This window comes from Theropithecus gelada, chromosome 16 (genome assembly GCF_003255815.1).
Source record: "Theropithecus gelada isolate Dixy chromosome 16, Tgel_1.0, whole genome shotgun sequence".
Lineage (NCBI taxonomy): Eukaryota > Metazoa > Chordata > Mammalia > Primates > Cercopithecidae > Theropithecus > Theropithecus gelada.
In genome coordinates, this window is record NC_037684.1 from 32,200,231 (window position 1) to 32,224,205 (window position 23,975).

The window sequence follows — 23,975 nt, forward strand, 5'->3', positions numbered from 1 at the left end:
AAAAAATCTCTTTTCTCTCTACCACCCTACTCCTCTTTCTCTCCTTCTCTCTCTCATGATATCACTATGAATTTTTTTTTATTTCATGTGTTCTAATCCATTACGATCACTATCTTCATTGATGCAGTTTATCCCAAATTTGTCCAGTGGGAGCCCCATTCACACCTCTGTCCTGCTGACATGTTCCCATCAGTCCTTGAGCATCTCCTTCCCTTCTGGCACAGGCTCATTTGATATCTTCCCTACCCCAGGTCTGGAATCAGCAATTTCTCCAAGGAACCCTGATTCCTTTTAGCAGGGGATAGTATTTAGAAACCAAGATGTGGGCACTCAGTACCCATTGTTTCTGGGCATCATTTCTTTGGCAGTCATTAGTAGATACTGATGGCTCCAAATAAAATCAAACTCTAAAGGATTTTTCTCATCTTCCCCCATTCCATATTTGTGTCTCCCTTCTCCTTCAGTGAGAACTTATTTCCCAATAACATCAATATATTTACTTATTTGTTCTGTCCTTCAATATTCAAAGCAGTTTCAGAATTGCTATACAACTGCTACTACCTATCACAAATCTATTAAGTAAAAATCAGCGGAGATGGGTAGTAGGGGCATAAGGGATAAAAGACAACACACTGAGTACGGTGTACACTACTTGGGTGATGGGTGCATCAAAATCTCAGAAATCACCACTAAAGGCCAAGCAAGGTGGCTCACGCCTGTAATCCCAGTACTTTGCGAGGCCGAGGTAGGAGGATCACCTGAGGTCAGAAGTTCGAGACCAGCCTGACCAACATGGTAAAACCCCATCTCTACCAAAAATACAAAATTAGCCAGGCATGGTGGCACACGCCTGTAATCCCAGCTACTCAGGTGGCTGAGGCACAAGAATCACTTGGACCTGGGAGGCAAAGGTTGCAGGGAGCTGAGATTGCGCCACTGCACTCCAGCCTGGGCAACAGAGCAAGACTCTGTTTCTAAATAAATAAATAAATTGCCCTTTCTTACATAAAACATAGAACACTGTATATACCCTTTGACACCCTGGGGCTTTTGTTTATTTAACTGATTTGGTTTTCTGGCTTTTTATTTAAAAATATGCCATAGAAATCACTCCATGAAACTGCATAGAGATCTTCCTTTATTATTATTTTTAGTTTGTTTGAGACAGAGTCTTACTTTGTCACCCAGGATGGAGTGCAGTGTCGTGGTCTCAGCTCACTGCATCCTCTGCCTCCCGGGTTGGGATTACGGGCGTGAACCACCGTGCCCATCTTATTATTTTAATTACTGCATTTGACTCCATTGCATGACTGGATTCCTGTAATTTATTCAACCATCTCCATGGGTATTTAGGTTGTTTCTAATACTTTGCTATTGCAAATAATGTTGCAGTAAATGACTCTGGCATAGTATTCTATATCTGTGGAGATCGTCCATGTAAATTCCTAGAAGTCTTGCTGGGTCAAGTAATAAATACATACGTAATTTTCTTAGATATTGACAAATTCCCCTCCATGGGACTTGGGCCAGTTTGTCCTCCTGCTAGCACTGTATGAGGGATATTCTTGAAGCTCACCACCAGAGTGTTGATCAAACATTTGCATGTCTGCCAATCACATGGAGGAGAAATGATCTCTCAGTGGGGCTTACTTTGCATTTTGCTTATTATGAGTGAAGTCAAACATCTCTCCATATGTTTAAGAGCCATCTGTATATACTTTTCTGTGAACTGTCTACTCATGTGTTTCCCAATTTTTCTGTCAGGTCTTGGTTTTTATTCTTTTCCCTATTTTAAAAAATGTTTTCTCTCTATTGGGAAAATTAGTCCTAGTCCTTTGTGATATCTCTTGCAAATCACTTCCCCCAGTTTGCCACTTGTCTTTTGACTCTGCTTGTGGTGTTTTCACAGGCAAAAAAAAAACTTTAGGTCAGGTGCGGTGGTTCACACCTGCAATCCCAGCACTTTGGGAGGTCGAGGAGGGAGGACTGCTTGAACCCAGGAGTTCAAGACCAGCCTGGGTAAGATAGCGAGCCCCTGTTGCTACAAAATATTTTTAAAATGCACCTGAGCATTTTTAATGCTCATTTTAATGCATGGTGGCATGTACCTGAGGTCCCTGCTACTCTTACTTGGGAGGCTGAGGTGGAAGGATCACTTGAACCCAGGAGATTGAGGCTGCAGTGAGCACTGTCTGCACCACTGCACTCCAGCCTGAGTGACAGAGCAAGACCTTGGCTCAAAAATAAAATTGTTTTTAATGTGGGTGAATGTAATAATCTTTCATGCATCTGAATTTTTAGGCATAGTTTTTTGTTTTCTTGTTTTGTTTTAAGGGAGGGCTTTTCCCATATACAGAGCCTTGTTTTCTTCTAGGATGTGTATGATTTATATTTTCACATAGAGATCTCTGATCTGCTTGGAGTTTATTCTGATATATGATGTGAGGAATAAATATACTTTGATATCTTTCAAAATTACTATCCAGATGTTCTAATACCATTTATTAAAAATTCATGGCCGGGCACAATGGCTCATACCTGTAATCCCAGCACTTTGGGAGGCCAAGGCAGGAGGATCACTGGAGCCCAGGAGTTCAAGACAGTAAGACCCCATCTCTATTTTTTAAAATTTGTTTAATTTAAAAAATTCACAAGAAAACTATTGTTTGATTTTTTTTAGGTGTAAGAATAGTAGTATAACTTTTTAAAAGAATCCTTTTCAGTTGAGCCCAGTAGTTTATGTACACAATGAAACACTTACAGATGCAATCTATTATGGCTGAGATGTACTCCAAAACAACGGAGGAGAGAGGGAAGTGGATGAAGGTATGGATGAAATAAGATTATGCATGACTTATTAAATGTTGAAGTGGGGTGCTAGGTGATAGAGGTTCAGGATATATTTTTAAATTTTTTCATAATAGAACATTTGTTTAGCCATGAGATGGTAAGATTTGAATAGCACCTCACAGGACTGCTGTGAGAATTTGGTGAGATGGACACAGTGCCTGGCACACCACACAGCAGGTGCTCAATAAAGGTTAGATCCTTTCTGCTTTCTCCTTCCCCAAACAGGCCAGGGAACAGCACCCCACATGGCCCCATAGCCTCCTAAACTATCCTCTGGCAGGTGGGCAGCATTTTAGACTGACACCCACAACCTACTGGGGAAACAGACAACTAATGGGGCAAAGGAGTAGCATTTGGGGACAGGAAAAAGCCCCAGAGGGTTGGTCTTCCACAGAACCCTATTTAGCTGGGTCATTTAGCTGGGCCCAGCCCATGGAGCCCCAGAGTGAGGGAGGCATCCCAGCTCTGGCTCTATCAGCCCGTGCCTAGGACAATGTTGGGAATCAAAGCCCCAACAACTGAGTGTCAAGAATAAACAAAGGTACTCAGGCAGCAACAATCTCACCATGGCAACCCTTGCATGGCTTTTTTGGGTTAACAGGAGCCAGCTCTGGCACAGGTGTCCTGATGTGAGCATTAGAGAGGTCGCTCATTTTGACTTTAGCACCGTCTGGTCCATGGATGGAGGACAAGTTTTCCGAGGAGATGTGTTTGATCAAGGGGGAAGCCAGGGTGCCTCTTAAGCTGCTTACCTCTTATCTTTGACTTAATGACATTCCCACCATGGGCTAATCCATTCCTCCTCCTGTGGCCACTCCTGGACATTTTATACCCACAGATATGAAAGCACAGCTCTCCAAGCTCGACCTCACAGCCCTGAGGAAACTTTAAACATTTAATCATTCAAATACAAAACCAACACCTCAGTGGGCTGAACTAAACAATTAATTTTTTTTTTTTTAATACGGAGTCTCACTCTGTAGCCCAAATTGGAGTGCAGTGGCACAATCTTGGCTCACTGCAACCTCTGCTTACCAGGCTCAAGCAATTCTTGTGCTTCAGTCTCCTGAGTAGCTGGGACTACAGGCACACACCACTACCCCCAGCTAATTTTTTATATTTTAGTAGAGATGGGGTTTCACCATGTTGCCCAGGATGGTCACAAACTCCTGAGCTCAGGCAATCTGCCTGCGTCGGCCTCCCAAAGTGCTGGGATTACAGGCATGAGCCACCACACCTGGCCTAAATTAGATTTTTTAAATGATATAACAAGGATCTAAGAAAACCCACCACCCCAACTAAAAAACAAAGCTCTTGACAATATCGTACATCTAACCACATGCCCCACTCACCCCTCCCACTTGCAGAAAGCACCATCCTTTTTTTTTTTTTTTTTTTTGAGATGGAGTTTTGCTCGTTGCCCAGGCTGGAGTGCAATGATGCAATCTCGGCTCACTGCAACCTCCGCCTCCCGGGTTCAAGCGATTCTCCTGCCTCAGCCTCTCTAGTAGCTGGGATTACAGCATGCGCCAACACACCCATCTAATTTTGTATTTTTAGTAGAGATGGGGTTTCTCCTTGTTGGTCAGGCTGGCCTTGAACTCCTGACCTCAGGTGATTCACCCAGCTCAGCCTCCCGAAGTGCTGGGATTACAGGTGTGAGCCACCGCGCCCAGCTGAAAGCACCATCTTGATTTAGTGTGTTTGTCATTCCTTGGCTTCCCAATTAAAGAGTTTTAATGTGTCTGTATGTATTCTACATACTTCTGAAATGAATATAGTTAATAAAAAGGGAATACTGTCTGTCCAAATGCATTTTCTATGACATAAAAAAAGGGTGGAATCATGATTTTATCCATCCCTGGGGCCTGATTTTTTTTCACTTAATATTATTAAGTGAACAATTATTTCCCTTACTACTTTTTTACTCACTATTATTTTGCTAAGACTTATTCTTCTTTTCCATGTTAGGTGACACATGGCCCAGAACTAGAAGAGTGATTTGAATTTCTGTGGTAGCCATTCATTTCATTCTGCTCTGAAAATCATCCTCAGCAAAGCAGGGGCTCAAGCTCATGGTAGACCAGAAGCTTGGGTGGGAGACACAGCTAGCTCGTGTGGAGCCAGCCTGCATTCTGCTCTGTTTGCTCCCAATCCAGAGCTGTAGCAGGCTGCAGATGCAAACACTACACAGTCATTTCAATCAAAAGTTTTCCCTCTGCCCTCTACTCCAACCCCCCTGATCATGGTAAAAGACAGGGAATTCCTATTTGAAGCCCTGGTTCATAATTAAATAGTGAAATAAAAAGCTGAAAGATGTCACAGAGAGTAGTGTGTCAGAAAGTAAAGGAACTCTTTAATGTGAGTTTGACAGATGTGACTTGCTTTAGCCAATGGACCATTATCAAATGTGAGCAGAGGCTTAGAAAGTACTTGTGACTAAGGGCTTGTCCTTCCTTGCTTGTGAGACCACCATGTGAAGGTGGTTGAGGATGAGAGACCCTCCTAGAGGATGAGAGACCAGATGGAAAGGGGCCTGGCCATCCCAGACATTGCAGTTTTCCCAGCTAAGACACCAGATATGTGAGTGAGGCCATCCTGGACCACCCAGCCCCAGCTAAGCAAGCCCAGACCAGGAGAACCACCCAACCAACCCACAAAATCAGGGGAATTAAATCACAGTTGTTTTAAGCCACTACACAGCAGGATGGTTTGTTACACAGCAAAAGCAAACTGATACACTGGCCTCACCACTACACCCTCTGCTTGTCATGTCCCCTTGTCAGAGCCCCTATCTTAGTGACCTCCCTAGACCTCTATTCTTGTAGGGCCATGTCTTGCTTTCCCAGCTCTTCCACCCTAGCCTCCCCACAGAAAAAGAGGCCTCCCTGTGAACTCCAGTCTAAAGCTAAGATTATAACAACTCTTTCTGACTCAAAAAGTACTTCTAGCCGGGCACGGTGGCTCATGCCTGTAATCCCTGCACTTTGGGAGGCCAAGGCAGGCAGATCACCTGAGGTCAGGAGTTCGAGGCCAGCCTGGCCAACATGGTGAAATCCCGTCTCTACTAAAAATACACAAATTAGCCGGGGATGGTGGGCCTGCAATCCCAGTTACTCGGGAGGCTGAGGCAGGAGAATCACTTGAACCTGGGAGGCAGAGGTTGCAGTGAGCCAAGATTATGCCATTACACTCCAGCCTGGGCAGGAGAGCAAGACTCCGTCTCAAAAAAAAAAAAAGTACTTCCACTTCCATAACCTCCACCTAGCCCCACCACAACTCTGAGGGATAGGTATCATTCTCCCTACTTCTCAAAAGAAATAACTAAGCTGGGCATGGTGGCTCATGCCTGTAATCCTAGCACTTTGGGAAGCCAAGGTGGGAGGATCACTTGAGCTCAGAAGTTCAAGACCAGCCTGGGCAACAGAGCGAGACCTCATCTTTCTTTTAAAATAAATAAATACATAAATAATTAATTTTTTTAAAATTCCTCCATAAGAAATAACAAGTTCAGAGAGGTTGACAGATATACAAAACTCACAAAGCCGGTCAGTGGAATCTTCTGACTCCAAGCCCTGTGTTCTTTCTTCTTCATCTCATGTGAATTAGCTTACACCAGCCTTCACATGCCTCTCACTTGGCAGATGTCCCCATTAGTAACAATTTTTCTGAATTTCTGAATGTTCCCTGCCTTGGATTCTTCACCTTGGCCTTGTCTGCAGCTGGAACACCTGCTACCGGATCCATGTCAGCCCTCTCAGATGCCAGCCACCTGCCAGGGCCGCCACCTGCTGTGTGCAGTCAACTGCCTGGACTTCTGATCTCTCTGCCAGACTTGACTTCCCTTAGGGCCTTTAACCCTCCAGATTTTTACCCTCAGGCCCTGCCCCTCCCTGGTCCCAGATCTACCCAGCCTGGACCCTCCCACACTGCCTGCCACATCCCCAGAGAGAGTCAAGCCCAGCTCCACAGGGTAAGGGAGGGAGGCCAACAGCTACCACATGTGGCTCCAATCTGATTTCATTCCTCTGGGTTTCTGGGCCACTTCACCAAGTTTTTGCAGTAGGATCTTTGATCACAGTGCTTTGTCTATTACGTTAGAAATTTGTCTATGTACACAAAATCATTAAAATTGGTGAGAGGGAAGTAGGTCCCATTGTCCAATGCAGGGAGCTCTGAGAGACACTGTCTTTGATGAGAGGAGTGGCAAATTTACATTGCAAAGGATCACCTATACAAGGACAGAAGAAATGTATCTTCAACGAGCTCAGGTAGGCTCCTTTACGGAGATTCACTTCCTGTTTGTTTCACAACCACAGGGAGAGAGAAGTCACTGGATTGCCTTAGCCCATTAGTCTCGTTTTGGGGGTCTCAGAGGGGAAGAAATGTCCATAATCTCTTCTATTGTGCTCTATGACTCCGGAACCGTACCAGAAATTTCTTGGAAAAAATCCTGACCAACTTCTCCCCAGAAATGTTTCTAGAGAAGGGAGTTTACTTACAATGTGACATAGCACAATGGTTCATTCTCAATTAGGCTTTACTGTGAGGTCCCAGGACTGGGGCATTGTGGGGTCCAGTGAAAGGAAGACAGACTTGGGCTTCATCAGGAAAACAAACTATCTGGCAGTTCACTGTCATAACCCCAGCACTGTGCCTGGTATGTGGCAGGTGCAAAATAGGTATTCGTTGGATGGATGGATGGATGGATGGATGGATGGATGGATGGATGGATGGATGGATGGATGGATGGATGGATGGATGGATGGATGGATGGATGGATGGATGAGTGAATGACATAGCCAGCCAGCAAACCCATCATTAGAGAGCTGTCGAGTGGACTGTCAAGTGGACTGGACCAGAGAGTAATGCTATCAAGGGGGATCCTACTTTGAAGGGTATTGTCGAGAGGGCTGTCTCACTCTGAGACTGCCATCCCAAAGCAAAGTCTCACTGTCTCACTGTGGAGACAATAGCTAAAGTACCCAGAGGTGATGTGGTCTCATAAACCCAACTCTGAAATCCACTTTGGAAAGTTACAGATGTTGAGGTTCAAAACTGCACATATTCATCAATTTCATTGCCAAGTGTCCATTCTAGAGAAACCCTCACATGCGTGCAGAAGCAGATGGATATAAGGATGCTGCAGCACTGTTTTTCAGAGAGGAAAATCACCAGTGACATATACATCTCTCAGGGGGGAACCAATAAACAAACAGCTCTATTCATATATTAGAACAGGGGTCCCCAATCCCCAGGCCATGGACCAGTACTGGTCCGTGGCCTGTTAGGAACTAGGTGAACAGCAGGAGGTGAGCAAGCATTACTGCCTGAGCTCCGCCTCCTGTCAGATCAGTGGTGGCATTAGAGTCTCATGGGGCGCCAACCCTACTGTGAACTGCACGTGCCAGGGATCTAGGTTGTGTGCTCCTTATGAGAGTCTAACGAATGCCTGATGATCTGAGTGGAACAGCTGCATCCCAAAACCACCCCCCTCACCCTGATCTGTGGAAAAATTGTCTTCCACAAAACTGGTGCCTGGTGCCAAAAAGGTTGGGGACTGCTGTATCAGAACACCATACAACAATTCAAATGAATCTCACTATCTCTATCTATACTTAGGTCGACAGCTGTACTACTTATATGAAATAGAAATTTCAAAAACAGAAGCACCTTACACTATCATTTCATTTATATAAACTTTTAAAGCACACGTAATGGCCGGGCATGGTGGATCACACCTGTAATCCCAGGACTTTGGGAGACTGAGGCAGGAGAATTATGAGGTCAGGAGTTCTAGACTAGCCTGGCCAATATGGTGAAACCCTGTCTCTACTAAAAAAAAATAAAAAATGGCTGGGTACGGTGGCTCACGCCTAAAATCCCAGCACTTTGGGAGGCCGAGGCAGGCGGATCGCGAGGTCAAAAGATCAAGACCATCCTGGCCAACATGGTAAAACCCCATCTCTACTAAAAATACAAAAATTAACTGGGCGTGGTAGCACGTGCCTGTAGTCCTAGCTACTCGGGAGGCTGAGGCAGGAGAATCACTTGAACCCAGGAGGTAGAAGTTGCAGTGAGCCGCGATCGTGCCACTGTACTCCAGCCTGGTGACAGAGTGAGACTCTGTCTCAAAAAAAAAAAAAATTAGCCAGGCATGGTGGCGCGTGCCTGTAGTCCCAGCTACTTGGGAGGCTGAGGCAGAAGAATCACTTGAACCTGGGAGGCGGAGGTTGTAGTGAGCCGAGATTGCACCACTGCACTCTAGCCTGGGCGACAGAGTGAGACTCCAGGGAAAAAAAAAAAAAAAGCACACCTAACAAAGGTAGAACCAGGCATGGTGGCTCATGCCTATAATCCCAGTGCTTTGAGAGGCTGGGAGGATCACTTGAGGCCAGGAGTTTGAGACTAGCCTGGACAACACAGCAAGACTCTGCTTCTACAAAAAAATTTAAAAATTAGCCAGGCATGGTGGTACATATTTGTAGTCCCAGTTACTCAGGAGGCTAAGGCAGGAGCATCATTTGAGCCCAGGAGTTCCAGGCTGCAGTAAGCTATAATTGTTTCACTGTAGAACAGGGGTCCACTGTACTCCAACCTGGGAGACGGAATAAGACCTTGTCTTTAAAAAAAAAAAAAAAAAAAAAATCACACCAAGGTATATTGTTTACAGCTAAACACATATGCAGGCAAGATAAGCCAACATTCAGTGAAATGACATCAATCTCTAGCCAGTGGTTACCTGTGGGAAGGGAATGCAGTGAAAATGAAGAAGGGGAGAGGCATTAACTGTGTCAAACTTTTTCTTTCTTTCTTTTTTTTTTTTTTGAGACAGTGTCTCACTCTGTCACTCAGGCTGGAGTGCAGTGGCATGATCATGGCTCACTGCAGCCTCGACCTACCCAGCTCAAGCAATTCTCCCTGCTCAGCCTCTTGAGTAGTTGGGACTACAGGTGAATGCTACCATGCTTGGCTAATTTTATTTTTTTTTTATAGAGACAAGGTTTCACCATGTTGATCAGGCTAGTCTTGAATTCCTGAGCTCAAGTGATCCACCAACCATGGTCTTCCAAAGTGCTGGGACTAAAGCTGTAAGCCACACCGTGCCGTGCGCCTCATACTTTTTATTTCTTAAGAAATGGCAAGAGTCAAAACAAACATCATTAACATTTTGGAGATGGGTACTCAGGAGTTTATTATATTATTTTTTATACTCTTTTGTATTTATTCATTCAACAAATACTCAGTGAGCACCTACTATGTGTCAGGCATTTTGTAGGCTCTGGGGATACAGCAGTGAATCAAAGAGACAAACATTCCTGCCTTCATGGAACGTCTCTATGTTTGAAATGTGTATAATTCCTTGTTTTGTTTTTTTTTTTTTTTTTGAGACGGAGTCTCGCTCTGTCGCCCAGGCTGGAGTGCAGTGGCCGGATCTCAGCTCACTGCAAGCTCCGCCTCCCAGGTTTACGCCATTCTCCTGCCTCAGCCTCCCGAGTAGCTGGGACTAGGGGCGCCCGCCACCTCGCCCGGCTAGTTTTTTGTATTTTTTAGTAGAGACGGGGTTTCACTGTGTTAGCCAGGATGGCCTCGATCTCCTGACCTCGTGATCCGCCCGTCTCGGCCTCCCAAAGTGCTGGGATTACAGGCTTGAGCCACCGCGCCCGGCCTAATTCCTTGTTTTTATTTATTTATTTATTTTTATTTTATTTTATTTTTTTTTTGAGACAGAGTCTCGCTCTGTCGCCCAGGCTGGAGTGCAGTGGCTGGATTTCAGCTCACTGCAAGCTCCGCCTCCCAGGTTTACGCCATTCTCCTGCCTCAGCCTTCAGAGTAGCTGGGACTAGGGGCGCCCGCCACCTCGCCCAGCTAGTTTTTTGTATTTTTTTTTTAAGTAGAGACGGGGTTTCACCGTGTTAGCCAGGATGGTCTCGATCTCCTGACCTCATGATCCGCCCATCTCAGCCTCCCAAAGTGATGGGATTACAGGCTTGAGCCACCGCGCCCGGCCTGTTTTTATTTATTTACTTATTTATTGAAGACGAGCTCTCACTATGTTACACAAACTGCACTTGAGCTTCTTGGCCTCACGCAATGTTCTCACCTTAGCCTCCAGAGTAGCTGGGACTATAGGTGCCTGCCCCTACTCCCAGCTTCTTGTCTTTATTTTTAGTAAATGAGTAGGATCTTCATTTGCTGAATGAAAAGCACCCTGCCTTTCTCCAATCTCCTCCAATCTGCTCCGTTTTCTCTTCCCCAGAACTTCCTACTACTAAACATCTGCAACTTATCATCTTTCGCTGTTAACAATCTTCCCAAATCTTCAACCACTCCACAGATAACGTGAATAGGCTACGTCCTAGGGACACGGTGTCCCCTGCAGCAATCCCCACTCCAGTGGGATGTGTCCTCCACATCCCATGCCAGGGCCAGCCACAGCCAGCCTGTGACAGAGTCCCCACTCTATAGAAAACCCACCACCTGGCTGTACCTTCTTTCTCCCCACCCTTGCTGTTATTGCTGACTTCCTGGTCACCTCCACCACCATGTACTGAAAACCCTGCGGACTGCCTCAGTCTTCTCCCTACCCTGATGCCTGCCATAGCCCTACATGCCAATGGCTGTGTGGACAAGCCCATCCCACTCCTGAGCCTTCCATTTATGGACGTCTTCAACACTGATTACCTACCTGTCCACTGCAGCCCCGCCCTACATTATCATGGCATCCCTAGAGCTGTCCTCCTTGGAAAACTTTCACCTACTACCTCTCTTCCTCTGACCTTGGTCTTTTTCTCTTCCATCTATATCCCCACCATTACCCCTTAAATACTCTGTGACCTCAGAGAGCCACCGAGCCTTCGCCTCCATTTTCTCTCTGTTCTACCTCTTTCCAGCCTGGGCCTCTTTTCTCTGAGCCTCTCTCACCAGCTCCCTTCACAATTCCCTGCATCTGACTTCCACAGCCCCAGGCCAGCACATGCCCTGGACGAAAGCCCCCTGTCCTTTCTCTTCCTCCCTGGATGGAGTTACCCCCACCCTGGGAAATCGGGCACCTGACATGGACAGTCGAGGTCCCCATCCATTTAATTCCTTCTCCCCTTCAGTGACCAGTCAGACCTTCCCTTCTGAATCTTCCTGCTCCATCTCTGATCCTTAATTCGCAGGAGAGGACTGCTCCACCTTTACCAAGAAATCTGAGAAATTAGGTCTAATTTCCCACAGCTCCCAGCCTTGCCTCCAATGCAGCCATGGGCACCATCCCCACCTCCCCTCCTCAGGAGAGGGGGCATCCTCCCACACTCCCTGGGGCAGGATCCCAGGTGCCTTGCTGTCCCCTAGCCCTCACTGCCAAACACCAAGTTCCACCAGTTTACCCTAAGGTCTGGGACCACAGCTCCAGTTCAGGCTCTCAGCATCTTATACTTAACCTACTAAAGAGCCACTAACTGGCTTCTCCAACTCCAGATATAACTCCCCAACAGTTCTCCATGTGGGTGCCTAAAACACCCACATTTGGCCATCACATCCCTGCTTAAATACCGTAAAGCCTGCCAAGCGCGGTGGCTCACGCCTGTAATCCCAGCACTTTGGGAGGCCGAGGCAGGCAGATCACCTGAGGTCAGGAATTCAAGACCAGCCTGACTAACATGGAGAAACCCCGTCTCTACTAAAACTACAAAATTAGCTGGGCATGGTGGCACATGCCTGTAATCCCAGCTACTCGGGAGGCTGAGGCAGAAGAATCACTTGAACTCAGGAGATGGAGGTTGCAGTGAGTCAAGACCATGCCATTGTACTCCAGCCTGTGCAACAAGAGCAAAATTCTGTCTCAAAAAAAAAACAAAACAAAACAAAACACACGTAAAGCCTCCCTGATACTCACGACACTCACAGAAGGATGCCCAAGCTCCCACACACAGCCCCCAACCTTTGCACAGCTCGCATTGTCTCACGCTTGAGGCTCAGCCACACACCAGCACTTCCAATCCCCTGCACACTCCTGACTTTTTCTTACCTCTGTGCTTCTGCTCAAGCTCTTCTGTGGCCCAGAATGCCCTCCCCCTCTTCCTCATTCTTCCACTCAGCTCAAGTGTTCCTTCCTCCAGGAAGGCCTCCTTGCCCACCCCAGGCTGGGTTAGGCATCTGTACTTTATGCTCCCAAAATGCCTAGTGTATCCACCTCTATCACTGTCATTACCAAATTGTCCTATAATTTTCTCTTTCAGTGAATCTCTCCCCAACCTGACACATAGCAGGTGACCTTAGAAAGACATGCACACAAAATGCCCAAAGGCAGAAGGACAAGCAAGATGAATTCTAGAGGTTCTCCAACATGTGCATGCTGGCCCACACCAATCATACACTCCACAAGCTGGCGGTCACCAAACATCCACCCACGCACTCACCAGACAGGTGCCGGGGCAGCCCCGTCTACCTGCAGCCACTCAGGTCACCACCTGGGCATGATTTTCTTCTACAGTCCCCTTCAGGGGGGCCTCTTGTGCCACATGCCCCATTCCCAGGGCCCTCTGTAGCTAATACCCCATCCCCTACTGTGCCTCCCCAGGCACAGTGCCCTTGTGCCCACCTCCCTGGAGCACTGTACCTTGGCCAGGGATCTTACTATGGGACTTTCCATAATGCCTCGAAGGAAGATCAGGTCCAGCTCTGCAGCCCCCGTGGCATTCGGGAGGGATCCCAAGTTGTCCAGGACTTGCTGCATGGCTGGGGGAAGGTATGGGCAGTGAGATACACAGGTATCAGCTGGGTACAGAAGACTAAAACACACCACAATACCTGCCACTCCCCCACCCCCATGTCCCACAGAAGACAGACCCTCCCCGACAACATTCCCCTCCCTGCCCAGCACAGGCACCCCAGGCCCTTGAATGCCTGGGACAGGGGTCCTTGAGGAAGGGGACAGTTTCCTTGGCCTGTTCTCTCCACCCTAGGTAACACCAGCCTGAGTAGGTGGGAGGCTCCAGGCAGCTGGAAGGGACTCTGAGGTGGGGGGAAGGGAGAAAGGGAAGCAGGTGTCAGGTTCCAGGTCCTGCCCTGCACCAGAAAACCACAAGCTGTTGGGTGGATCACCTGAGGCCAGGAGTTCGAGACCAGCCTGGGCAACAAGGCAAAACCCCATCTCTATTAAAAATACCAAAATTAGCCAGGCATAGTGGTGTAGGTCTGTAATTCTAGCTACTCAGGAGGCTGAGGCAGAGATTGCAGTGAGCTGAGATCACGCCACTGCACTCCAACCTGGGTGGCAGAGCAAGACTGTCTCTGGCTGGGAGCAGTGGCTCACGCCTGTAATCCCAGCACTTTGGGACACCGAGGTAGGTGGATCACGAGGTCAGGAGATCGAGACCATCTGGACCAACACAGTGAAACCCCATCTCTACTAAAAATACAAAAAAATTAGCCGGGCATGGTGGCGGGCGCCTGTAGTCCCAGCTACTCAGGAAGCTGGGGCAGGAGAATGGCATGAACCTGGGAGGCGGAGCTTGCAGTGAGCCAAGATTGCACCATTGCACTCCAGCCTGGGCGACAGAGTGCGACTCTGTCTCGAAAAACAAACAAATAAATAAAATAAAAATTAAAAAATAAGACTGTCGGCCGGGCGCGGTGGCTCAAGCCTGTAATCCCAGCACTTTGGGAGGCTGAGACAGGCGGATCACGAGGTCAGGAGATCGAGACCATCCTGGCTAACACAGTGAAACCCCGTCTCTACTAAAAATACAAAAAACTTAGCCGGGCGAGGTGGCAGGCGCCTGTAGTCCCAGCTACTCGGGAGGCTGAGGCAGGAGAATGGCGTTGAACCCGGGAGGCGGAGCTTGCAGTGAGCTGAGATCCGGCCACTGCACTCCAGCCTGGGTGACAGAGCGAGACTCCGTCTCAAAAAAAAAAAAAAAAAAATAAGACTGTCTTAAAAAACAAAAAAAAAAGAAAAAGGAAAGAAAACCAGAAGTTCCTCACTCAATCTCTAGATGGGCTGAAGCCCAGGACTCAGCCACCTGCACCTGGCAGGCTTAAGGATGAGACAGACAGTACTTGGAGCAAGTCCCTGAGTACAGGCCCAAAGTCAAGCGGGCAGCCACACAGGAGCCAGGGCCTGCAGAGCCTCTAGTCTAAGCATCACTAATTCAGTGTGACATTGTACAAGTCACTGTCCCTCACTGGCCTCAGTCTTTCCTGCTTGTAAAATGGATGGGTTGGGCGAGATGATGACTACAGGCCCTTCAGCTCTGAGTGGCAATGATCTATAACTGAGAAATTAACATGGATGATAGGAAGTCAAAGCTGAAGCCTGGAACGCTGGCAGGAGCTAGGGAAACAGGCACTGGAGGCCTGGAATGACTGTGGGCACCCAAAGGCCAAGGTCACACCAAGTCATCACAGGGATAAGCAAACTCTCAGCCCGGAATGGAGCATAACAGAGGACATGATAACACCTGCAGCTGGGCCGCAACAACGCCCCGGAGATCGGAGATGGGGGCTGCCTTCACTCACTGGCAGAGGTGGGAGTTCCAGGCTGTGGCAAGTTCCCGGGAAAGGAAGTGAGAAGCAGAATGTGCCCAGCTGGGGGCAGAGATGGGCAGGGGGTATCATTACGCTGCCACCATGCCACCTATGCCTACATCTGCATAACAGAACCCAAGCCATGGAGGACGGGGGAGGATGCACCCCTGGCGCCTCTCAATGCTCCTGTCAGTGCTCCCCTCCTCCAGGAAGGAACAGGAGTGGAGAGGAGGGGGCACTAGAACTGGAGCTGTCAGAGATGGTTCAGGGACTCCTGGACTCCCATCTCCTTCCTCCTCCTGCTCCCTGCCTTCTCCAGAAAAAAAGTCCAAGCTTGCCCTTCAGACCCCTCTTGCCCAGGCCAGGGCTTGGCATTGGTCAGAGACCTGCGAAGCCCCCAGTGGGCTCTGAAAGAGGCCAGGGCAGGGACCCTTCCCTCCCTGCCAGGGTATGCCAGATTCCCTCCGTCAGTTATCCAGGGAAGGACTGAGCCAAGGGAGTTGGTGCCCTCTGCCCAGGACAGCTCTCCTGAAGGTGCCCTCAGATGACCTCTCCCAGGCCACCCTCCCCAGATGCCCCGACTCTGCTGGAGGAAGGTAGGCTAAGGGGCCAGCTGCCCCGCCCCCATCTGGCCCACCCTTCCCTACCTTCCCTCTGGAGCTCCGCTTCCTCAGAAGAGCCCAGGGATATACCCTCCAAGGAGACCCCGCTGCCTGGGCTGCCTGCCATGGCAGCCCCCAGCCCCGGGGACTCCCGGAGTGTCCTCCACACCGCCGTCTGCCGCCTCCCGAGCCAGAGCCTGGCGGGGCTACAGAAGGCGGGAGTCGGGGAGCACCCTCTGAGGAACCAGCCAATAGCAAGGCTCAGCTGCCGTGATCGCCTTGCTGATTGGCTAAAGCCCCCGACTGGCGCTGCGCGGTGCAGAGCAGGCGGTAACCCGGGTGGGAGAAAGGTGGTGGGAGGGAGCCCTAGTCCCACAGATGGCCTGATCCCCAGCATGTCAGTGTTGGTGGGGATGGGGAGGAGGCGTCTAACAGGAGGTTATGGGGAGGGGGTAGGCATGCTGCCCCTTCAAGACTGGCGCGGTACCCCGAGACCCTCCCCTCAGAGCCAGCTTCAGGAGACCCGAGGGAGAAAAGTCTTGACCCATCTTGTCCCTGCACCCTCTTTTCTAGAAGTCCCTCCTCTGATACACCCCATACCACCTCCTGCCTATGCCCTCTGACCTCTGCTCTCAGTCCCCTCTCCAGGCCCTGCTTCCTTTACAATGGTCCCTCAATCGAAGGAAGTCCCCAAGAACGACTCAGCCCTCCACCGGGAGGCAGCCTCACTGGGGCATGGGGCAAATACCTCAAGCCCCAAACGCCTCCCCCTACCAGCCCGCGGCCAGCCACTGGGAGGCAGGATACAGGGGGCGGGGGGTGACATCGCTGTGGGTAGGGACGGTGCCCCAGCCCTGCTTACCCCTCGCCTCACAGCAGCTTCTTCCCCTCCCCCATCTCCCATGAGTTCTTCCCCTTGATGTAGGGGGTGATGCCCAGGAAGCAAGTCAGGCATCTTGGAACTCAGTTCCCCAGAAAGGAAAAGTGAGGACACATTTGCACACAGGGAAAAGTGTGGGCAGAAGGGAGGGATTCAGCTCCACCCCGGTGACCCCATTCCTCTGAGATCTTGTGCCCAAGAGGCCACCACCAGGGTACGGCAGCCTCCACTCAGCCATTCCCCAAGGAGTGGCACCAGGTCGCATTGCACCCCTGGGGTTTCCATGGCAGCAGAATTACACACCAGGACAGTAACCCAGGGATGGAGGAGAGATTTAAAGGGACAGGTCCACCTGAAAGCAGCCACAGATCCCAGTCTTGATCCAAAGAAGGAAGGGAATCTGGTGACAGCGGAAGAGGGAGCAAGGCTGCAGATCAGGAGATGCCAGGTTCAGGATCTCTAAGCTCTCAGCCCAGTGCCATTGCCCATTTATCTCCCAACTCTCAGGAAAAGGGCCCCTGACTTTACCCAAAGTAGATATGGGGTCTCTCTGCAAGAAGAATACACTTATACCTTTTCCCTCCCTTCCAACAACCACACTGACCCATGGGGAAGGGCGGAAAAAGGACCTTGTTAGCTTTGCCCTTCACAGAGTCCAAGACGGGGATCTCCCAGGGAAGGAGGGAAGGGGAGCCTGAACTCAGAGGCAGGGACACAGCTGTCTCTCTGTCCTGTGGGAAGTATAATGACCACCAGATAATAAGGGGAAGAACCCAGCATTAGATTTTTGAAGCTGGGAGCTAATGTAGCTCGGGATAGGACAGAGGCTGCCTGAAGGAAGAGAAATACTTTGTAGTTCTTCCTTTGAATATGAGAAGCCAGAAGCAGCCCCTCGAACAACATGAAGGGGAGCAGGAGCCCCAGGAGTCCTTTGAGGAAGCAAAACCCACTGCCACACCCCAAGGCTCCATTCCCTGTCCCCCATCCTCCCCACCACGCCCCCATCAAGTGGTCTGCAACAAGGAAGCCAAATTGCTGGGCTTGCTCCTCCTCCTACACCCCAGTCAGGCACCATTGATGGGTTTACTAGGCAGCCCCGATGGACAGGCCATTAAGCACGGGCTCAGGGGTGGGTTTAATTAACCCCTAAGCAGCTTACAGTGGGGCCTAGGCAGGCTGAAAGAGGCGGGGAGACCCCAGGGAGCCCAGCAGGCTGGACAGGAGATGGGGAACTGAGCCCTCCAATGCTGCAGAAGCTGGAGACATTGGTGCCATCCCTCCACTGCAAGGAGAAGAGGCCTTTCCTGGACAAGTGTGCCACAGTTTAGACCCTGGCTCACTCCCTTCACGTTCTTGGAGAGGAGGGACAGAGGAATCATTCTACCCAAAGTGGCAGCCCTGGAACCTCTAGCAGAGGCAGTAGGGGGGCCTCGAGCAAGGGAAGGAGCTGCATGGGAGGGAGGCATCCAGGCAGGGGGAAGTTCAGACAACTCAAGAGCAGAACCATAGCAATTCCCAGCTGCCCAGGACTCAGAGAGCCTCTATCACAGGGAACTCAACCTTCTGGGGTCCTGCGTGCACTACAGGAATCCATGAGCTCCTAGAGTGGCATGTACCTTTTGTGCATGGATGCATATGTCTACGATGAGGGCTCACTGCTGTCACCAGATTCTAAGTGACTCAGGACCAATAAAAGTTAAGAACAGACCAGGTGCGGTGGCTCACACCTGTAATCCCAGCACTTTGGGAGGCCAAGGTGGGTGGATCACCTGAGGTCAGGGGATTGAGACAGCCTAGCCAACATGGTAAAACCCCATCTCTACAAAAATACAAAAATTAGCTGGGCATTATGATGGGTGCCTGTAATCCCAGCTACTCGGGAGGCTGAGGGAGGAGAATCACTTGAACCTGGGATGCGAAGGTTGCAGTGAGCCAAGATCCCACCACTGCCCTCCAGCCTGAGCAACAGAGCAAGACTCCATCTCAAAAAAGAAAAAAAAAAAGTTAAGAACACTGATCTTGTCCCATCATCTCATCTTAGGGAATTCTCAGGTCTTCAAAGGGAGGTGACTGTTTCAAGGACACAGGGTTAATGCCAAAATAACAACTCAGGCCAGGCACAGTGGCTCACACCTGAATTCCCAGTACTTTGGGAGGTTGAGGCAGGTGGAGCACTTGAGCTCAGGAGTTTGAGACCAGCCTGGGCAACATTTTTATCTTTACAAAAAATACAAAAATTAGCTCAGCATGGTGGTGCACACCTATAGTCCCAGCTACTCGGGAGGCTGAGGTAGAAGAATGGCTTGAGGCTGGTAGGTAGAGGTTGCAGTGAGCCAAGCTTGCACCACTGCACTCCAGCCTAAGCTAAAGAGCCAGACCTTGTCTTAAAAACAACAATAACAACTTGGTGGCAGTGGCAGCAACAGCAGTATAATAAGTATGACTATTCCTAAAAGTAATGTGCTCTCCCATCACAGCCTTTGCGTCTCACAGCAGCCTCTTCACAGAAGAGGAAATGTGAGCTCCAAGAGGTTAAGCAGTTTGCTACTGAGGCTTTGCTAGTTTATCTGAATGGCCCATTCCCTTGTCCTAATGCCTCCTACAGAGCCACGCCCAGGTATCCTGACCTGGTATTCTCGTTCCTTCACTCAGAGCTTCCTGGCCCCCAGTACCACCTGTCCACCTGTGGCACATGCTGGCCTAGTGGGCAGTGATTATGGACTTCTCAGCCCCAGGCTGTATTGCTGTAATCCCTCCATCCGCAAGCCATTCTCCAAGGCCCAGCTCCCAGGCCACCTCCTGAAGCCCTGGTCCCATGCTACTGCCCTCCAGCAATAGTACGGGTCACCTCTGGAGCATGCATCCCCTGCCCTCCACAGAAGTGAGTTGTGCTCCAGCCCTACACTGGAGCAGGGGAGCAGGTACGGGTCTTATTCCTTCTCTTCTCCGTTCCAGCACAGGAACCCACACAGAGGACATGGCCACAGCAGCTGCCAGAAGGAATGGCTGAGTGGTAGGATGGAAGAGCAGTGGAGCCAGTTGGTCCTTATCTGGACCTGTGCAAGTGCCCACCCCTAAGTCCTCGCCTGGCACCCTCTGAACCACTGAAATAAGCTAACATCCTCACCCACTTCTTACCAGACTCAGAGTTGGTGGCGGCAACCGGCATGGTGAAGGAGGCAAGGACTCTGAAACGTCTCTCCTGGAGAGGGGAGAGAGGAGGATGAGTGGATACAAGGGCAAAGCAATGGGGAAGGGAATAGGAAGAGCCTCCCCTTCAGGACCAGTCAGCAAGGTAGGGGAGAAGGTGCTGCCCAGAAAGTGGGGGTTGGAGAACAACAATGATTCCAACAGTCCTGGGAAGCAGGAAGAGCAGGTATTACACGCCTATTTCTCTGAGGAGGAGGAGACCATGGAGGATAAAGGAGGTTAACTGATTTTCCCAAGATCACAAAGCTAATAAGGAGAGCTAGAATGAAAATCCAGGTTTTATGACTCAAAAATAAGTATATAAATAAAGTGTTTCTTCCTGCTGTCTTTTTTGTTTGTTTGTTTGAAGAAGGAACAAGTAGAATTTTTAGAGGGTAAGAACATAATTTGGCTGAGCAAGGTGGCTCACGCCTATAATCCCAGCACTTTAGGAGGCTGAGGCACGAGAATCACCTGAGCCCAGGAGTTTGAGACCCACCTGGGCAACATGGCAAGACCACCATCTCTACAAAAAATTTAAAAATTATCCAGGTGTGGCAGTGCGTGCCTATGATCCCAGCTACTTGTGGGACTGAGGCAGGGGGATCTCTTGAGCCCAGGAGGTCGAGGCTGTGGTGAACCATGATTGCGCCACTGTACTCCAGCCTGGGCAACAGAGCAAGAACTTGTCTTTTTTAAAAAGTCATTTTAAAAAATAATGGAAGAGTCCAGAATTTGAGTCAAAGTAGAAAACATGAGTACTCCCAGACTGTAGGTTCCCTGAGAGCCAGAACCACATTGATTTTATTTGCTTCTGGAACCTAGGCCTACCAAAGCGTCGATGTTTCACAGACATTTATCTAGGGGGCTGACAGAAGTTACATGTACCTCTCCATGGCCCCTCTGGCTGGCTCTCTCTCCTCTCTCCCTTTCTTAGCTCAGAGCTGGAACAAGGAGACCAAGTGCTCTGGGCAGAACCAGGCATGGAGTCTACAGCCCCAGTTTCCATTCCAGGGCCTCCCCAGGCTAGGATGGGCTCCCTCATTCTCCCAGGAGAGGGCAAGGGGTTACTCCCCACCCTTCTTCCCTTTGCCTTCCTGGGCATGTGCTGCTGGATAAAACCCTAATTCCTAGTTGCCATGACAACAGGAGGCAGTGGCTCACAGCAGGGGTGGGGAGTGGGGGGAAGCATCTGGCAGTGCCCACTTTAGGACTGAATGCCTGCTGAGTCCTGGGGATGAGGGAACCACAGCAACTCCACCTGCCCCCAAAGAGGATTCTTCCCAGAGGACTCGTACCTGATTTCAATAAAACCCTCTCTGCTCCCATTCCCCTCTCAGGCGTGAGCTGGTCACCTGAGCTCAGGTGACAGAAATTACAAAAGTGAGGGGGATGGTTCCCTTTCCTCCCGGCTCTGCCCCTGAGGACATGGAAGAAAGGTGCTTTCAGCGAGGGGAAGGGCACCCCTATTCAGGCCACACCCAGGCTGGAAGAAATGCCCAGGATCCACTGTGCTGGCCCGTGCCTCTGGTGCCAATCTCTACTTCTAGAGAGCAGGGAGGAGGGATCCCTTCCCTCACTGCCCCAGGCCTTGATGACCTGGAGCCTTCTGGCTGCTGCTGCTCTCCCTCATAAGGTCAGAGACTCTTGACTCCAGAAGTCCTCCTTCCCTAGAGCGAGGAGGGTGGGAAAAGGCAGGGAGAATCATGTATGAAATCCCTGCGCTCAGAAGTCTTGCCCAGCCTGCCTGGGCTTTCTCCCGGGGAGTCGGTTCCCACAGCATCGGCTAGCTTTGCTCCCCCAAGCCTGTCCAAGCCTCTGAGAGGGCGGGGCCTGGCTGTGCCCACAAGAGAACGGCAGTGCCAGGCAAGCTAGCCTGGCTCCGTGCCAAGGTCCTGCACCCAGGCATCTGGGAACCTGCACCTCGGCTTCCAAAAGCCTGGGCCCAGATGCCCTCTCAGCTCTGCCTCCGAGATATCCCCATCACCCAAAGTGTCCGTAGGCGAGGGGACCAGCAGTAAAAGGGAGAGGTTTCTTCCAACCTCCCACCCATCCCTCCATCCGTACACATACAAAGAGGTGCGAAGAAGAAAGGTCTGACAAAGGCGCTTTGAAGAGCAAGAGGTCGCGGGGAGGGTTGGACAGAACTGAGGGTCAGAGGATGGGGTCGAAAGGCCAGGCGGACGTGCATGCTTGGACAATCGGATCACTCCTGCCCCAGCGGACCCAGCCCTAACACACTGGGCGCTAGGACCTGGGGGAGGGGGGCGTGTTGCGAGCCATCAAAGAAGGCTCTCTCTGCATGCCCGCCCGCCGGAGACCAGGGATGAGGTCACTAAATGACTGCCCCAGCCACCAACCCCCAACCCGTCCTTATCCTCCCCCGCAAACCCCCCCGCTTAATTGACCTAACTTTCTAACCCTGGCTCTTCGCTTCTGGCACTGGTCCCCTCCCAAGTCTCCAGACCCTAACCCTGGCTCCCGACCCGCCCTGCTACATACAGCCTGGGAAGCGGGAGAAGCAGCGCGCCCCTTCTGGGGACCCCCTCCCAGTGAAGATTGTGGTGTTAGCCGCCTAGGGGGACCGGGGGCCACTGGGACAAAGCGCAACCTCTGTTTCTCTCCCCAACCCCCGGAAGCGCTAACAGCACGGTTCTTACGTAATGCCGGGCTTCCAAGTCCCCCCAGCCCGCACAGACCCCGGGGAGGCCGCGCGGATACCCGGGCCCCTCACAGCTCACCACCTTGGTGCCTGAAGCCACTTTGGAGCCCCTACCGCAGGGGCGCGGACCAATGTCAATGGGCAGCGGGCCTTGGTTCTCCCAACTAGCACCCCAGAAAGAGGGCCCAGGGGCGGGGGCGGGTGGAGAGGGAGGGAACGGGCCTGGGTGAAAGGGGCCTGTGGAGTTTAAACCCAGTGAATAGGGTCCTAAGTGCCGTGCCAGGACGAAAAGGAGGCGGAGGTCTTGGGGTGGGTGGTGGCCAGGGGGCCGGGGGACGCCTACCTGCGCCCCGGGGAGCCCCTAGCTCCGCGCAGCTCCAGCGCAGCCGGGCACTCACCGTTTATTGCTTGTCAATCGCTAGCTCGGCTCTTAAAGCGGCAAGGCCTCTCCGCGAGGGGGCGGAGGCCCGGCAGAGAGGGGACGGGAGAAGAACGCGGAGGCCGGCACAACTCGGAGGAAGTAGTCTTTTCCAGCAGCTGGTACGCGGGCAGCCAGGTAGTGGTTTGGAAGACACCGCACAGACCACGACGCCGTCCCACTGGGACGGGTTAGGGAGGCAGGACTGGTACCGGTACCCGCTGGTGTCCCTCGGCTCCCCCTTAAAAGGGCGATGGTTAAAGTGCCGAATGAGACCGGCTTGATTACTCCGCCCACCCCTCTTGGCTTAGACCCGTGTTCTAGTTCCAGACGTGCCTCACCTTTCCTGGTTATCCTGCTTCCATATTGAGAAAAGGAATAGGAAGACTATCTCCCAGGAAGCAGGATACCAGCCCCAGAAGGCCTCGGGATCAGGGACAGCTTTTTAAGGACTCGGAGGGTGGGTATCTGGATTCCAGACCTTCCAGAAATTTTGCAAAAAAGAGGAAATGTCTTCGTGAAAGGATTCGAGAGCCTATTTTAGGTCTGGGTGAGGGAGGCCTGTTCTATTTCCCTGTCTATGGAATAAAGAAGTAACTGGCTAGCCTTCCTCAGAATCCCAGCCCCAAGAAGTAAATAAAGGGTTAAACCCACTGGCCCGCCTTCGCCCAGCCTCCGGCTCCACCCCAGATCTGCTTGTAAAAGATACTGGGCCTCCAAATACGGGAGGCTCTGTGCAGTGCGCCTGGCATTTGGGGTCAGCTACGCTACTTATCCGACCTCGGCGTTCCGCCACCCCGTCCAGTTACCCTCAGCAAGATGTGGGAGTCATCCCTCTTCCTTGCTAACTGGATTCCT

General features: G+C 50.7%; 1 protein-coding gene across 7 annotated transcripts in view; it reads right to left on the minus strand.

The window, feature by feature from the left end:
- The window catches only part of MPP2 (membrane palmitoylated protein 2), a 33,718-nt gene extending 9,952 nt beyond the window's left edge, over positions 1-23,766 (minus strand). The window contains exons 1-4 of one of the 7 annotated variants that reach the window (XM_025362653.1): positions 22,782-23,766; positions 21,637-21,707; positions 19,987-20,050; positions 13,457-13,575 (exon numbers count right to left, since the gene is read on the minus strand). In XM_025362653.1, the coding sequence (XP_025218438.1) occupies positions 13,457-13,575; positions 19,987-20,017 (150 nt within the window). In that variant the 5' untranslated portion in view covers positions 20,018-20,050; positions 21,637-21,707; positions 22,782-23,766. Of the gene's footprint in view, positions 1-13,456; positions 13,576-16,013; positions 16,171-16,830; positions 17,123-19,986; positions 20,051-21,636; positions 21,708-22,697 lie in introns of those variants that run through there. The other 6 variants (XM_025362652.1, XM_025362654.1, XM_025362656.1 and 3 more) reach the window with 6 other exon arrangements.
- Positions 23,767-23,975: the final 209 nt, after the last annotated feature.